The sequence below is a fragment of the Physeter macrocephalus genome, unplaced genomic scaffold, assembly GCF_002837175.3.
Source record: "Physeter macrocephalus isolate SW-GA unplaced genomic scaffold, ASM283717v5 random_128, whole genome shotgun sequence".
Taxonomy (NCBI): domain Eukaryota; kingdom Metazoa; phylum Chordata; class Mammalia; order Artiodactyla; family Physeteridae; genus Physeter; species Physeter macrocephalus.
In genome coordinates this window covers 1-15,135 of record NW_021145414.1, presented here as the reverse complement: position 1 = coordinate 15,135, position 15,135 = coordinate 1, and the positions used below count along the sequence as shown (strand labels likewise).

Below are 15,135 nucleotides of genomic sequence, written 5' to 3'. Positions count from 1 at the left end.
TGAGGAAAGCCTATAAACAGGAGATTAAGGACCAAAACAATTAAAAAGAAAAAAAGCAAACTGGAAGAAACACAAACCATGCAGGAAACGTTTAGAAAACTATCATTACTAGTCTCAGAGAGTTAAAAGAAAACACTACATTCATGAAAAGAAGAGGATGTTTTAGAAAAGGATAAAAAAAGAGCTCTTATAAATTAAAAACCCAATAGAAAAGTTGAAATATAACACTGAGGAAATCTCAGAAAGAACAAAAAGACAAACAGATGAAAGGGAAGAAAAGACAAGAAAATAAGAGAATGAGTCCAGGGGAGCAGATATGCACATAACAGGAGTTCCAGAAAGAAAGAACAGATAAAACAGAGGGAAGAAATCAACATCAAAATAATCTCAAATTTCTCAGAACTAAAGGCCATCTCAGAACTGATGGCCTGAAAGCATCCAAGCATGCCCCTGGATGAAGACACCCGTAACAAGATACATCATTATGAAATATCAAAACACTCTTAAAAGCTTCCAGAGAGAAAACTGGTCTCATGCACAGAATCGGGAATCAAATTGTCTTCCTGCTCTGAACAGAAACATTGGAAGCAGGCAGTATAGTAATGTTTTCAAAATTCTGAAGGAAAATTATTTTCAACTTAGAATTATATACCTAGCCAAACTCTCCATCAAGAGTAAAGCAGGAAAAAAAGACATTTTCAGACACAAGTTGTCTAACATTTACTTACCATGTACTCCTCCTAGGAAGCTACCAAAACAAGGATGTAAATCAAGAAAGAGACAAATGTGGAATACAAATAAACAAGAAATCTATTACAGGAGGGGTAAAGGAAATCCACAGGATGATGATGAAGGGAGATCCTAGGATGACGACTGTGTACCAGACGCAGAGAACAACTAAGTCATACTGGAGCAGAATGACTCAAAGGAGAGATAGGTTGAGAGCTTGTCATCATAATGCCTCCTGCTATCGTACCATCTTTGGGACCTGATGAAGCCGCTGGAGGATGTAGCTCAATAAAGCCAGAGAGTAAGCCAAGAAAAAGGAAGACATGAGATCCAGGAAACTGAATCAAACCCAGAAGAAAGGCAAAGGGAAGACACAGTATAACAGCTGTGTATTAGCCTAAAAGGCCACCAGTTCACATAGAAGAATAGGGATGTCTCTAAGGAAAGTAACTGACAGAGTTCTGATGGCACTGATCTTGTGGAAAGTTATTTTAAAAGGCTATTAGAGGGACTTCCCTGGTGGCACAGTGGTTAAGAATCCACTTGCCAATGCAGGAGACAGAGGTTCGAGCCCTGTTCTGAGAAGATCCCACATGCCACGGAGCAACTAAACCCGTGCACCACAACTACTGAGCCTGCACTCTAGAGCCCGCGAGCCACAACTACTGAGCCCGTGTGCCACAACCACTGAAGCCCGCGTGCCTAGAGCCTATGCTCCACAACAAGAGAAGCCACCGCAATGAGAAGCCCGCACACCGCAACCAAGAGTATCCCCGGCTCACCACAACTAGAAAAAACCCCGTGTGCAACAATGAAGACCCAATAAATAAATAAATAAATAAATAAAGGAGATAAGTGAGGGGAAGTAGAGAAGCACAGTAACATAGCAGATGCAGGCACAAGCAAGCAGCATCAGATGCTGCAGACAGCAAAAGCAGCTTCTCCTCTTCACCAGGTCTGTGGGCTTTGGCAAGTCACCTAACCTATTCTAGTTTCCTCCTTTGTAAAATGTGACTAATAATAGCACTGACTTCACAGGGTTTTTTAAGAATTTGACAACAATGGAAACAGATAAACGTTGCAAAAGGTGTTATGCTGTACAAAGTTAAGGGATGCAGGCGCATCTCTGTGTCCTTCCGAAGTGTTCTCAGCTTTTAGCACAGAGGGTTCTGGTCAAGGTGAAAACTGCCCGGGGAACCCAGTCCCAGAGAAGATGTTTAGCTGGCTGGGGCAGACGGTTCCCCAGAATCAGGGCATGTCATAGCTGGAAACCACCAACGCCCCTGATTTACTGAAAAAAATGGGCTCCTGGAGGGTATCTTGACCTGGTGGCTGCAGAGCTGGGAGAGGTAGGCACCCATTGGTTGAGTCCTGCAGGCCCTGAAGCAGGTTGGGTTAGTGCAATGGAGCCACTGCTGGGAGGTCTGGGGGAGGGATACAATGCCCAGGGCCACCTTCCCAGTACCCTCACCCCTTTATCCTCCCCTTCCAAGGAGTATCTCTCTGCTTCCTATTCTGCCAAACTGTTGCTTCAAATTCCACCACAGAGTTCAGTGAAATGCACACATGATAATCTTCACTTCTAACACTTATATGGTACTTACTGTATGCCAGGTATTATTCCAAATGCTTTGCATGTATTCATACTATTATCATCCCCACTTTGCAGGTGAGGTGCTTGGCATCACATAATTGGAAAGGGGACAAGCCAGCATTCCAAGCCAGGCAGTCTGTCTCCAGGGTCTGCAGTCAGAATCACTATACATTATTGTCTCTCAGGCTTGAGACTTCCAAGTTTCAAACTACTCAACTGTAAAATGGGGATATTTGAGGAGTAGACTTGAAAACCTTTTTCGACTGGAGAGCTTCTTTCCTTGAAATAAGATTCATCAGTCGTGTATGTATGCCTGAGGGTAAGGAACCTTTACAGAAGACAGGTTTTGAAGAAGAGCAGGGTGTATATGTGGCTCCAGAATGGGAGGAGAAAGGGACCCCAGCCCACACAGGGAGATGAAACTGGAGAGAAAGCTAAGAAGACAAGCGTCAACTTGCACAGTTTTGTGCACACAGCCAACCCCTCTCCATGCCTGTCCCCACAGCCCCCTTAGACCCTGACCTGTGCAGCAGCCCTGGCATGGATCACACAGATGGCCTCATTACCTGTGACGATGCAGGTGAATCTAACGTCGCTGTCCTCGGACACAGCCCGGGACTTGAGCGTGGTCTCAAATAGCGGCTGGGTCTCCTCTGTTAGCTGAGCAATGATGGAGCAGAAGGTGCTCCTAGGAAAGGCAAAGAACTATTCAGAGCAGCCTTTCTCCCACCTCCACCGCATTATGCCACACCCTGGTGTGTCCAAGGCAGCTTAAATCTTACCATGTCCATCCGTCTTCTCGTGGCCATAGCTCCAGCACCTGGGCAAGTCTTTCCTCAAGAGAGCCTAGGCCTCTTGGCCAGGTTGGGAGCAGGGAAGTTACCAAGGGGCTGAATGGGATGCTGACCCAGACCCATTACAGTAGGCAGCATCTGACCGTGGGCCAGACCCCTGAGCATGCCAGACCACCAGTCCTGGCATCCCCATTCCATCCTTATTGCGGAGTCTTGCTTCACACTCCACCTTTCATCTCCAGGGAAGCTCGTGCATAGGGGAGACACACACATGGATAGGCCCAGCCTCAGAGATGGAGACCCCAGCACAGCAGAGCCTCCATTCATGCCACAGAGGGAAAAGCCAGCCAACCCCATGTATACATAGGTCCTAGGAGCTCAGGGGCCTCTCCTAAAGCTTAGGCTCAGAAGAAAAGCCCCTGCATTTGTGAGCTTAGACCCATAGTAGACAAAGAATAAGCTGGCCAATGCCAGGGGTCTAGACCCAATGGTGGCCTCTAGCTCCCAGGAGTATCAGAAAAGAAAGACTCAAATGAATTCTCACCCTAAAGAGGGCTATGGACTTCCAGTGGAAAGCCAGTCATGGCTCCCTTGCTCCCCGCTTAGATCCACATGCTCAAGTGAATACATGGCTGGCAGCTCCAGGACCAACCAGCAAGACCACCAAATCACAAACAGATCCACCACTGCAAAAGCCAGGGCTTTTAGTTCCCCCATCTTCCAGAACTCAGGGGCATTTGTGGGCTCACTGAGTCCAGCACAGACTCACCAGCACTGCTCAGCATTTACAGTCCTCTCCTGCCTGCACACACGAGCAAACCGCCATGCCAAACCCTTTCATGGGCCAGCAGAGACACAATGCATCCCTAGGCGTGACGTGTAACCACATAGCCAGGTTGTGTGGTGCACAAGCCGTGCCCAGCCCTCGTCCCCCTCCCAACTCACACACCCTCTCGTGAACAGCAGGGAGGACTGTAAGGGGTAACGTGAAGAGGAGCAGGAGGAACCGTGTTGGGGGAGAAGACAAATCATTCAGAGCTGCCTTTCTCTGAGCCTCAGAGGAGGGGGTAGTCGCCCGCGTGCAGTGTGTGTCTGCCTGTAATCTCTCCACCAGGGGCAGGTAAGAGTCTGTGGGAACACAAGCAAATAGGAGCTAAACCCTACTTTGTGGGGAGGGCTCCACATTCAATTTATCATTTCTGTGGTTATCATTCTGGACTTGAGTTTGAGGAGAAAGGTCACATCCCAGGAAGAGTATCTGGAATCAGGTAAGACTTCTGGACTGAGGGGGTCCAGCCATGGTTTCTGTACAGGAATGCAGATGCCTGGGCATTTGAGCAGTTGACAGGAGTCCTCCCCCCACAAAGACTACCCAGAAAGGGGATCCCAACTTCTCACGTGCCTGAACGCTTGAGTTGGGACTGCAGTTAAGGCTGCCGTAACACTGCCTCTGCCACACTCTCACCTGGAACCTAAGTAACTTACTAGATGGTTGTAAGAACTGTCTTCTTACAACTTATTGTCGTAAGAATTTACTGTCCTTTGCTTTCCCTTTTAATCCATTCAAAATAGAGGGTCCTTCAGGACCTAGACTATCAACTCCCTGACACTCGGTAATTACATCTGAAAACGTTTCTTGCTGCTCTCATACTAGCAGCAATTTCTGACTTTGGGGAATACCAAATCCCAACCAACAGTTTCTAAAGGAAAGTGCCACGCCAAAAGTAATCAGACTTCCATGATTTTGCAACTAATTCAAAACATACCTAATGATGTCCTCCCTACATAATTTGAATCCTACCCCACTCATGAACATGAGCCTGGATCTCATATTCAGCTTAGGCTCTTAGGGATGAAGCTGCTTGGGCAAATCTAAGAAAATAAGCTACTGGGTAAGTGAGAAAACAGGAAAATTATGCTTTAAGAAAATTTGCAGAGACAAGTGCTCACACTAGATATTCAACAACAGGTAGTTATGTTAATTTCATTACTTTTTTTGAATAAGAAAGAATGCTTATCTTCTCAAACTTTCCAGACTAGGTCCTAACTATATTATTAACTATATTAACTGCTGAAAAGTATAGCTAGAAGAATGCCCTCTAGGAGAGTGGATCTGGGGTACATTTGGGGGGACAGGGAGAGTCACTGCATATACTATCATGTTCTACTGAATGTCACCCACTTTCTCTTCCCATTTTCCAAACCACTCAGACATGGGATGGACTCTGAGTCTGCTGCTTCCTGTTCCCTGGAAAGCCAGGAAGTTCATGCATCTGAAAATGGTCTGGTCCCACCCTGACACCTCCAGGTCCTTCCAATTCTATGACTTCATAAGGATATCACAGCCTAATCATGTGTCTCTATAGAACACCAGAATCACCACTGGTTTTCAACATGTTCAAAGGAACCTAACCCTGCCCTTAGGTTTGGTTATTTAAATTGCTTTAAATAGACTTCCAAAACCCTCTCTCTTTTAGCACTTACCACACTCTGCTTTGAATTAGTTGTGATACCCTCTCTTCTACCCCTTCAGACAGTGAGCCACCCAGAACAAAGGTCTCTCAGTATTCTTGCCTATCACAGGAAAGTACATGGTAGGCACTAATTATTAGCTATTCAGAAACCAGTTAGCTATGCAGAAATCTTTCTCTGTGTAAAGAAACTGTAGCCAACTCTCCCCAAATCTACCAGAGTCGGGGATGAGGCCCAAGCGGTTGGAAATAGCCAGGAAACGTTCCCATTTTGATCATAATTGTCAGTTCAGCCAGGGGTGGAGAGCTGTCCCCAGCTAAGGAGGCAAGAGGACAGTCATTCAACAGGCAAACCCGGACCGTGGGCCTGCTCAGGCCCCGATCGGTCTCTGAAGCAGATTCAGGGAACAAGTTAATGCAGGAATACACTAACATGGTATTCCCTGATCTTACAGGGTTCACAGTCTGCAGAGGTGGAGAGAAGCCAAAGGAGAGGGAATTGGGAGAAAGAGATGACAGAAGGAGAAATTACAGGACTGAGAAAAAAAAAATTTTTTTAAGGAAGTAGCCATGGTTAGAAGATAAACAATAAGGTGTCAAACCTAGATATGTGGTTACAAAAACCATGAAAGCCTAGGACGGGGGAGAAATGGGGCACATGACTGGTGGTTCTCTGTTCTGGTCCCATGATGCCTCTCCCAGGGGCGCAGAGATACAGTTGCAGACATCTCAGGGACCCTTGCCTATTTCTGGGTCCCGGCACCCCTTTCAGATGGTGCATGCAGGCATCAACTCTGCCCCCTGTGAGACCCATGCTCACGTGAGTGCCCTCTCACGCCCTCCCCAACCACCCTCCACCTTCCCCTCACCCCATGCAGCCTGGTTAGTGCAAAAGCAGTCACCCAGAGGCCCCTCAATGCCCAAACCCAAGAAAAAAAGCAGTCAGAGAAATGTAATGCAATGGTGCGTTTACCTTCCAGAGCTGGGGTGAGACAACCAGTTGCTTGATAAGCTAAGCAAAAACAGCAAATGGAATCATTAGGCCAAAACAGCAAGGAGAGGAGGAGGAGAAATCAACAACAGTCGGCAAAGTATTAATCGGCCACCATCTGGGACCCAAGGGCTTTTCTATTAAAAGGGACCAGCTGTCTTAGTTGGCCTGCTCCAGTTAGCAAGTGGCCTCACCACCGGACACAATATATCTGAAACCAAGAGCTCATTAAATGCAACAGAGTCCAGGAAAATGATTAGGTAGGAAGGAGGCCCCCAGGGGCTGAGCTTTGAGAAAGGTGTGTCCCAGGTCCTTTAATCACTTATAGCTTCCTGGCACGGTTCCCCACTCCGCAGCACGCCAGCTTGGGGGCAGCTCCTGCTTCAACCCTCGGCCTTTTTGGGGAGAAGAGCCCCCGTTCCTGGAAATCCCCTCACAGGCTGGGAAGGAGACAGGTGGCTTGGAGAACACCCATTAATATGTTAAAGTACGGTTAAAGAGACCACGCAAGGCAAACCAGTTGGGAGGGTGAAGAACAGGAGAAGAACAAAGCAGTTAATTCAGCAGGAGCCAGGAGGCACCCAGTTCGGTCAGACCAGCACAAGGCCCTTTACACTTAGAGGCCCTGATCATCCCTCCTGCCCCGGGGCAGCTGAAAGCGGACACCAGCCAGGGTCTGTGTAGGCCACTGGGGGGTGAGGACTCACACAGAGCTGCCCCTTAGTGGAGATCCAGCCCACTTGATATGAGTCAACTTTTGCCTCTGCCTCCACTTTTCCTAACACAAATATCTCCAGTGGAGTCTAGGGCCACGATCTCCCACTGCTCTCTGGGAGGTCTCAGGGGCCACCCAACCACACTCACTCCCTTCAGTCTGTCCCCACCATGAGAATAGCTCTCCCTTCGTTATCAGCAGTCCAGTCTGCTCAATGGAACTCTGTCTGCATCTCTGACCACTGACAGCCTGTATCTTTATAACCAAAAAAAACCAAACTCATCCTCTACCCCAAAACATGGCTTCCACTCCAGTGCTCCTGGGTTTGTAGATACCACCAGCACTCTCCTGAAGCTGTAAATCTGCCATTTTGGACTCCTCCTTCTTCCTCCCAAGTCCAGTTAGTCAGTAATTCTAGGCCCTTCTTTCTCCTTTTCTATTCCTGCTGCTGTGTTCTGATCTAGACCCTCGTGGCTCCATATTGGATGCGCACACAGTCCCCTTCTCCTTCACCCCTCATCACACCACCTCTCTGAAAAAAAAAAAAAAAAAGCTACAATCCCCCCACTGTGTATTATATTGAGTCTCAACTCCTTGAATGGGCACTTAAGGCCCTCCCTCACCTACTCACACCCCATCACACACGGTTCTCTACTTCCCAATACTCAGGTTCCACTGTAACCAGACCTGTCGCCTAACTGGCATGGACAGGTCCATTCCTGGCCTCTGAGACTTCACTTCTGTCCTCTCTGCTTGGAAAGCCCTCCCCCTTTCCTTCTGCTCATCTAAATCCTGCCTATCCAGCCTTCAAACCTCGCTCTTGTAGCTTCTGTAGCTCTTGGCACAGTGCTAGGCATACAGTGGGTCTTCAACCTCTGTTTTATGGAAGAAAGAGCGAGAAAGAGGGAAGAGGAGGGAGGGAGAGAAGGGAAGTATTTCTTTCAACCTGGAAGGGTCCTGCCCCCCAGAGGGAGCTGCTGCTCCATAATGCAGCTGCCTTTGCTCACAGCTTTAAAAATCCTCTGGAGGCCAAGAGGGCACACCTCCCATGGTTTCAAGGCACTGGCCAACTCCATCCTTTCCTGACCATGAACTTCCTTTGCCTTTCTCCTCAGAATGGAGAGATTTCTCCTTTGTTGGGTCTGGATTTCTTCCCTAGGAAGTAGAGGGAGAGAATCAGCTCTCTAATTCAGACAGAAAACGATAGGTTCCACCTGCAAGTGGGCAAGGGTCTGAACTGTGATAGTGACCCCTCCCTGGCTCTCTCTAGGGCTGGCTGTGATGCTCTGCTCCCTGGCCCCATCATCCTGCTTTCTCTAGGCCTCACCCTTACATACTTAGCCATGTCAGTCCTGGGGAGTCCTGGGCCGTTGGAGGCACCTTGTCTTCAGAAGGTGCCTGTGCACTGCTGACTGGGCCAGAGGTAGGTTCAGGGTTCTCACCCAGCAAGGGAACTCCCCATTTACTGATTGTGAGTGGGTCACAATTAGAGGCATCAAATGTTGGGGTAGAAAGGCTAAAAGAGTTCTTCATGATACCTTCATTTTATAGAATGGAAATTCAGGGCCCAGGAAGGAAAGGTCTCTTCATAAAGGAGAAAAGTAGGCCTGTGGGGAGAGGGGGTGGCAGCGCGGGGGACCAGGACTGGCCCTGGATGCTGGGGCCTCCTAGTCTTCCTGGCTTTCATATATTCTGGGACATAAAAGGCCCTCAGAAAGTCCTGGCCGGATGCCTCAGTTTCCCTGAAAGCCCTAGACAACCTGCCTGACCCAAGCGGAACAGAAGAGGTGTCACAAAGCTGCAGCAAGTATCATGGGCTCTGCTGCTCCTCTGAGCCCACTTGGACCAGAGCATCCAAGAAATGAGGGGTCAGAGATTTCTGGAACTTCTAAGTGTCCCTCGGAAGCAAGTTAATAATAACTGCATCCACTCGACTGTGGTTCCTTAACCTACTCTAGCTTACCCATGCCCCACCTTCCTATAGGGGTGAGGTCCTAGAGGCTGGATGCCCTAGGAGGGAGGGCCTACAGTTTGGGGGGATTACTTGCATGTTGGACCTCTGACCCCAGGGGTACTGGAAATATCCTTGAGCTGACTATGGACTGGAAATCCCTCCAGGGTTGGAGGAAGGAAAGGTATGCACAGGAAGACAGGTTCTAGACCTGGGCAAAGGCTTCTGGTGGCCTGGCTCACAGCCCAGCTTTCCATCGGCTCCCAGGAGCAGCCTACCCTCCCAAGGTCCCATGAGAATGATGACTCACAAGCTCTGTGATAGGTGTGTATCAAGGTAGACCGGAAAACACTGAAGTCAAGAGTGAGTGGGACAGAACCTGCCTCTCGATCAGAATTCTTGGATAGTCAGGGCTCATCTAGGCTGGAGCCAGGGTCAGCTGGCAAAGTCCTCAAGGGACCCTCTTTCTCCTCCATCTCTTGGGCCCTCTTCCCACCCCCACAGGCAGTCAGGTTGCTCTGAGAGACAGAAGACTATATGGTTGTCTGCTCTAACACAGGGATCAAGCCTTGACAGACAGCTGTGAACTGCCTCCGCCCCAAGTACCCAACACAGCCCCATTCACTTTCACAGTCTCCCCTCTTTGGCCAGAGGATTTTCCAGAGGTAAGAGAAACCTAGCCTTCTTTGTCCCTCAGGACCGGGGGCAGGGCAGGGGTCTGTGGCCAGCTGGCAGAGGCAAAACCACAGCCCACAGTCCTGGGCTAGAAAACCCTCTCTCCTACTGCCCCAGCCCTGCCCCTCCAAACACTTGATGAAAAGAGTCTCCATTTAAGAACATTCTCACTTAGGTCCAAAGGGACTTAAGCCAGACATTTCTAACCCACTTGCAGTTCTCAGGCTGACACACTGCTTTGCGCTCATCGCATGTGCAATTGTATCTACCATACAACTTCTCAGGCGGCAGCTGGAGAGTGGACATGTGTCCACTCCCCAGCCTTTTTTCTAACAGCCCAGATCCCCTGCCCTCCCAATTCTGCCTGGTTTTCAAGCCACCCCAATGCTGTCTGGTTTTCAAGCCACCCCAATGCTGTCTTTGAGAAGGGCCCTGCTTCCCGCTTCTCCTTGTTCCACTGGTATTGACAAAAGCCAGACACAGGAGGCAAAGCCCAGACAAATCACTGTGACAAGTATGAGACAAGTGTGAGGCTCCTGGAAGGCAGTCAGCTTCACCATGGACTGGAGTAAATATACAAATGTCATTCCAGTTTTTCCACAGAGCCAGTGGCTAGGAGGAAGGGGCATTCTTTCTGGCAGCCAGGGACCTTGTCGAGTCTGACTCAGTCACTAACACCAGCCCTCAGCCCTGCCCCAGACATGTGACACCCTTTGACGAGTTTTATGCAGAAACCGGTTCCGGTTACATTTGAACTTTTCCAACTCCAAGGTCAACAGAACTCAGCCAATCCACGAGGAAGTGCCTGGGACTTTTCCTGAATGTCCTTGATGTCTGTTTTTGTGCTGCTTTAAGAATGGAGGACAAGTCTCCAGACAGCTTCTCAGAGGACTGGCTGTTTTCTGTGTAACCTACAGTAAGACAAGTTCTGGGGCTGTGACACAACAACTAACCCAATATCCAACCATCACAATTCCCTTTGGAATAGACTCCAGAGTTGGAGGGAAACGAAGCTGTCCAGAGGGGACAGGAAGTGTCCGTCTCCATGGTAATGCACGTGTCCCTGTGTGTCTGGGTGCCTTTGAGTGCCAAAATGCCCCTCTATTGTCTGCAAGTCTTGACACGGGTGGGTAGCCTAGCTCCTAAAACAAAGCATCCACACCTCTTTAATTCTTGGAAGAGAAGTAAGTAAAGGGCTCATCATTTCGGCCCCTTCCCTTGGCATCCCAGTCCCCCAGAATGGGCAGGGCAACTGGCTTCCTCAGAGCCACAAGCTCTGAATCCTCAGGCAGGGCCAACCAGCACCTTGAGCAACCCCTTCACCTCACCAGCCCCCACCGAGATCCCGGGGAAGACCAAAGTCCTGGGCCCAGAGGAAGACCCTTCTCTGCAGAGTTTATTTTTTCCGCTGAATCCGGAGCTAAGCAGCCCCCTTCAGGGTAGTGCCCCTAGCGCCTCGCACCTCCCCCTCTCCCCTGCCCACCCCCGAGAATGTTCTCCCCCTCCCTTCCAGCCGGCAGGAATGTCAGCCTCTCTGGCTTTCCTTATCGAGAGCTGTGGAATCTGAGGCCCGGGAGTAGCTGAGCGAGGGGCGAGAGTGAGGTAGGGGAGATAAGGAGAGCCTTCAGGCCCCTGTGAAATCACCCCAAAGTAGGGCCTTCCTCGTCCCCAGAGCCTTGCATTGCCGGAGGCTAGAGGCCCACGGGCCATGAGAGGTCAGGAGAGCCGTGAGGGGCCGTGAGGGCCGGTCCGGCCTGACCATGTCCCCAGGCCTCGGGCCGGCGCTCCAGGGGCCCATCCGAAGGCCTCCGCTCTCCCGACGCGCCGCCCCGACCCGGCCAGGACCCCAGGGCGCGACTCACCTGGTCTCGGGCCGCACGCTGAGCAGGTAGCTGCGGCTGGCGGGGCTGGGGATCCACATGGGCCCGTCGTCCTCGCCGTCGCCCCCCGCCCCGGACCGTCCGCCCGAGCCCCAGCCGCGGCCGGGGGCCCTCCGCGACCCCATGCTAATGCCGGCCCGCGCCCGCCGCCGGCCCCTGCCCTTTCTCCAGGCCCCCGCCCGCCAGGCCCGCGCCGCCGGCCGCCTCTCCCGCCCGCGGCAGACGCGCGCCGCTATTTATAGCCGCGGGCCCGGCCGTCGTCACCTGCTGCTGTCCCTCCCCCAGCCCGGCCAGCGCGGCCTCCGAGGCGCCGGGGGGCGCCGGGCCGCGGGGGCCTCGCCAGCCCCGCCAGGCCCTGCCCGAGGGTCCGTCGATTCCTTCCCTCAGCCGACCGCCCGACGTGTGTGGAGCGCCCCCTTCGCGCCCGCAGCCGCCCTGGCGTCGGGGCCAGCCGTCCGGGGAGGCCTCCCGGAGCTAGAAGGGAAAGGGGGTGCGGTTCTTGAAAGGAGACCAAGCATATGCCCCTCACCAAGTCCCTAGGACCCAGGCTTCCTGCCAACCTTCCTTCCCTGCTCGCGCCCCGTTTCGCAGGTGTGGAAGCTCAGGCTCTTCGGCCTTTGCCAAGGGGAAGGTGCAGAAGTACCCAAGGAGCTGCGTGGGGTGTGCGACCCAAAGCCCTGGAAGGCCAAAGAAGCCGGGGGCGGGGGGCGCGAGGGGGCGGAAAAGCTGCTCGGAACCTGGGGAGCTGGATCCAGTGGGAGATCAGGGAGCCAGGGACCCGCCCCTCTTGCTGGCAGCAGCCCTGACTGACCCTGGCCTTGCCAGTGGCTGTTGATCCAGCACTTAGACAAACCCAAACCCACATACCTGCATAAGTGACCTCAGTTCCGGAGGAGGCCAGTACTCCTCAGAATGCTCCTCTCCATTATCTAGTAGATTAGGGGCTCAGTAAACACCTCTAGAATAATTGAACCTCCTTCTCCACCCTGTTCAGTCTCGATTTCCCAGCACCCAAGGAGGAAATGGGCCGAGTCCTAATGCCCAGAAAAATAATCATTCAACAATTTCTGAGAGCAAAATTCTAAGCACTGTGTAAACCTGGTTGTAAATATTGGGAATGACCACAGTCTGTTTACCCATTCTTTCGTCTCCTACATCCTTGAGAGCATGCAGAAAGTACCTGGAGCTGGATGGTTATAATTATTAGAACGTTGGAGGGCTTCCCTGGTGGCGCAGTGGTTAAGAATCCGCCTGCCAATGCAGGGGACACGGGTTCAAGCCCTGGTCCAGGAAGATCCCACATGCCGCAGAGCAACTAAGCCCGTGCGCCACAACTACTGAGCCTGCGCCCTAGAGCCTATGAGCCACAAATACTGATCCCGAGTGCCACAACTACTGAAGCCCACGCACCTAGAGCCTGTGCTCCACAACAAGGGAAGCCATCGCAATGAGAAGCCTGCGTACAACAACAAAGAGTAGCCCCTGCTCCCCGCAGCTAGAGAAAGCCCGCCCACAGCAACAAAGACCCAACGCAGCCAGAAAGAAAGAAAGAAAGAAAGTTGAAGCAAAGGAGTACAACCCCTCTGTTCTAGAAGCTACACTCACATCCCCACTCCTTTTGGAAATGGCTCTTCCTTCACTTTCACTGTGTGGTTCCAATGGCAACTGCCTTGATCCTACATGTTCCCTTCCCCCCACTCCCCGCACCCTCCCTTCTGACTCAAGCCAGTCTATTCATGGTACCCATCTCCCTGACTACAGAAGCAAGCATCAGACCCAAGGTGTGTCAATCAAGGTTCTTCACCAAAATGTTTTCACCTGGAATTGAGAAGGAAAACCTGTCCCTCCGTGGTGGAAAGCTGTGAGCTGCAAGGTCCCAGCTTTTATGAGCCATGTTTCTTGCTGTGTGGAGGAGGCCAGTCTGCAGTGAGGAAGAAGGAAGCTGACACAGAGAGAAGCAAAGGCAAGGGGTACAGCGTCCTGATGGCTTTCAGGTGCCTTGTTGCAAGTGTTCCTGTGATCCACCTTTGTCCATGGCCTTCCTGCAGTTTGGCAGTTCAACCATTTCCTGGAATCCATACCCAAAAAGTTCTCCCTTTGCTCAAGCTGATTCAAGTTAGGCTTCTATTAGTGGAATCTAAGAGTCCTAACCAATACTAAAGCCTTGTCTTCTAATGAGCCCGAATTTGCCAAATTTGACCACATGCCCCCATTCATCCTTGTTCTTGGCTCTCTGGAGGTGGGCATATTAAAATCTCTTCAGTTGTCTACAAGACAGTCCTGCACATATCTGAAAGCCTACTTGGAGTTTTGGTTCATTTGTTTAAGTGATTACCCATGTATCAGGCTAGAGCACATGTGCTAGAGGCAAGGGTCACAGGATCTGTGCCTTCAAGAATCTTATGGTCTCATAGGGGAGACAGGAATATAAGCAAAATACAATGCAAGGTGAAATGTACAATTAGAAAGCCATGCATAGGGGAGCATAAAGTATAGAAGAAAGAGTGGTTAGTTCTGTCTAGGGATTTGGTTAGGACAGTTTACAAGAAAGAAGCTAAAGCTGAAGAAGGGTTTTGATAACTGCGTAGGTGCTCACAAATAAGCTCTTGTGGATGGGGGCAGGTGGACAGAATATTCCAGATGAGGGAATAGTATGCACAAAGATATGGAGGTGTGAAGCAGCTTGGCATTCATGTCACTCAAGTGTAAAGGATTTGAGCAAACAGAGAGAGAAGTGAATTAGGCAGAGGCCAGATCCTGAAGGCCTTGCCTAGTACAATGAAGAACCTAGAATTCCCTTTTAGGCCATTTCTCATGACAGTGGATATGGTGCTGCTAGTTACCCCAGTGAGTCTCCAATTTATCAATTTTCTTTTGAAAATGTTACACACATACCCCCGCAGAGGTCAAACCAGAGCAGCCCACGATTGAATTAGCACCTCTCTGGATCTGGGCTCCACACAATTAGCAACAACTTTTCTTTTTCTCCTTTGGCTGCCTTGGGTCTTCGTTGCTGCGTGCGGGCTTTCTCTAGTTGCAGCGAGCAGGGGCTACTCTTCGTTGCAGTGCACCGCCTTCTCATTACGGTGGCTTCTCTTGTTGTGGAGCACGGGCTCTAGGTGCGCGGGCTTCAGTAGTTGTGGCACGTGGGCTCAGTAGTTGCAGCACACGGGCTCTAGGGAGCAGGTTCAGTAGTTGTGGTGCACGGGCTTAGTTGCTCCACAGCATGTGGGATCTTCCCGGACCAGGGATCTATCCCGTGTCCCCTGCATTGGCAGGTGGATTCTAATCCACTGTGCCACCAGGGAAGTCCCAGCAACAGCTTTTTTGGCAGC

At 50.9% G+C, this 15,135-nt stretch overlaps 1 protein-coding gene across 14 annotated transcripts in view; it reads right to left on the bottom strand.

Moving 5' to 3' along the window:
- Nucleotides 1-11,969, bottom strand: part of ALPK3 (alpha kinase 3) — an 89,205-nt gene extending 77,236 nt beyond the window's left edge. For all 14 annotated transcript variants that reach the window (XM_055082445.1, XM_055082449.1, XM_055082454.1 and 11 more), the window contains exons 1-3: nucleotides 11,783-11,969; nucleotides 6,562-6,600; nucleotides 2,890-3,011 (exon numbers count right to left, since the gene is read on the bottom strand). In XM_055082445.1, the coding sequence (XP_054938420.1) occupies nucleotides 2,890-3,011; nucleotides 6,562-6,600; nucleotides 11,783-11,925 (304 nt within the window). In that variant the 5' untranslated portion in view covers nucleotides 11,926-11,969. The remainder of the gene's footprint in view (nucleotides 1-2,889; nucleotides 3,012-6,561; nucleotides 6,601-11,782) is intronic.
- Nucleotides 11,970-15,135: the final 3,166 nt, after the last annotated feature.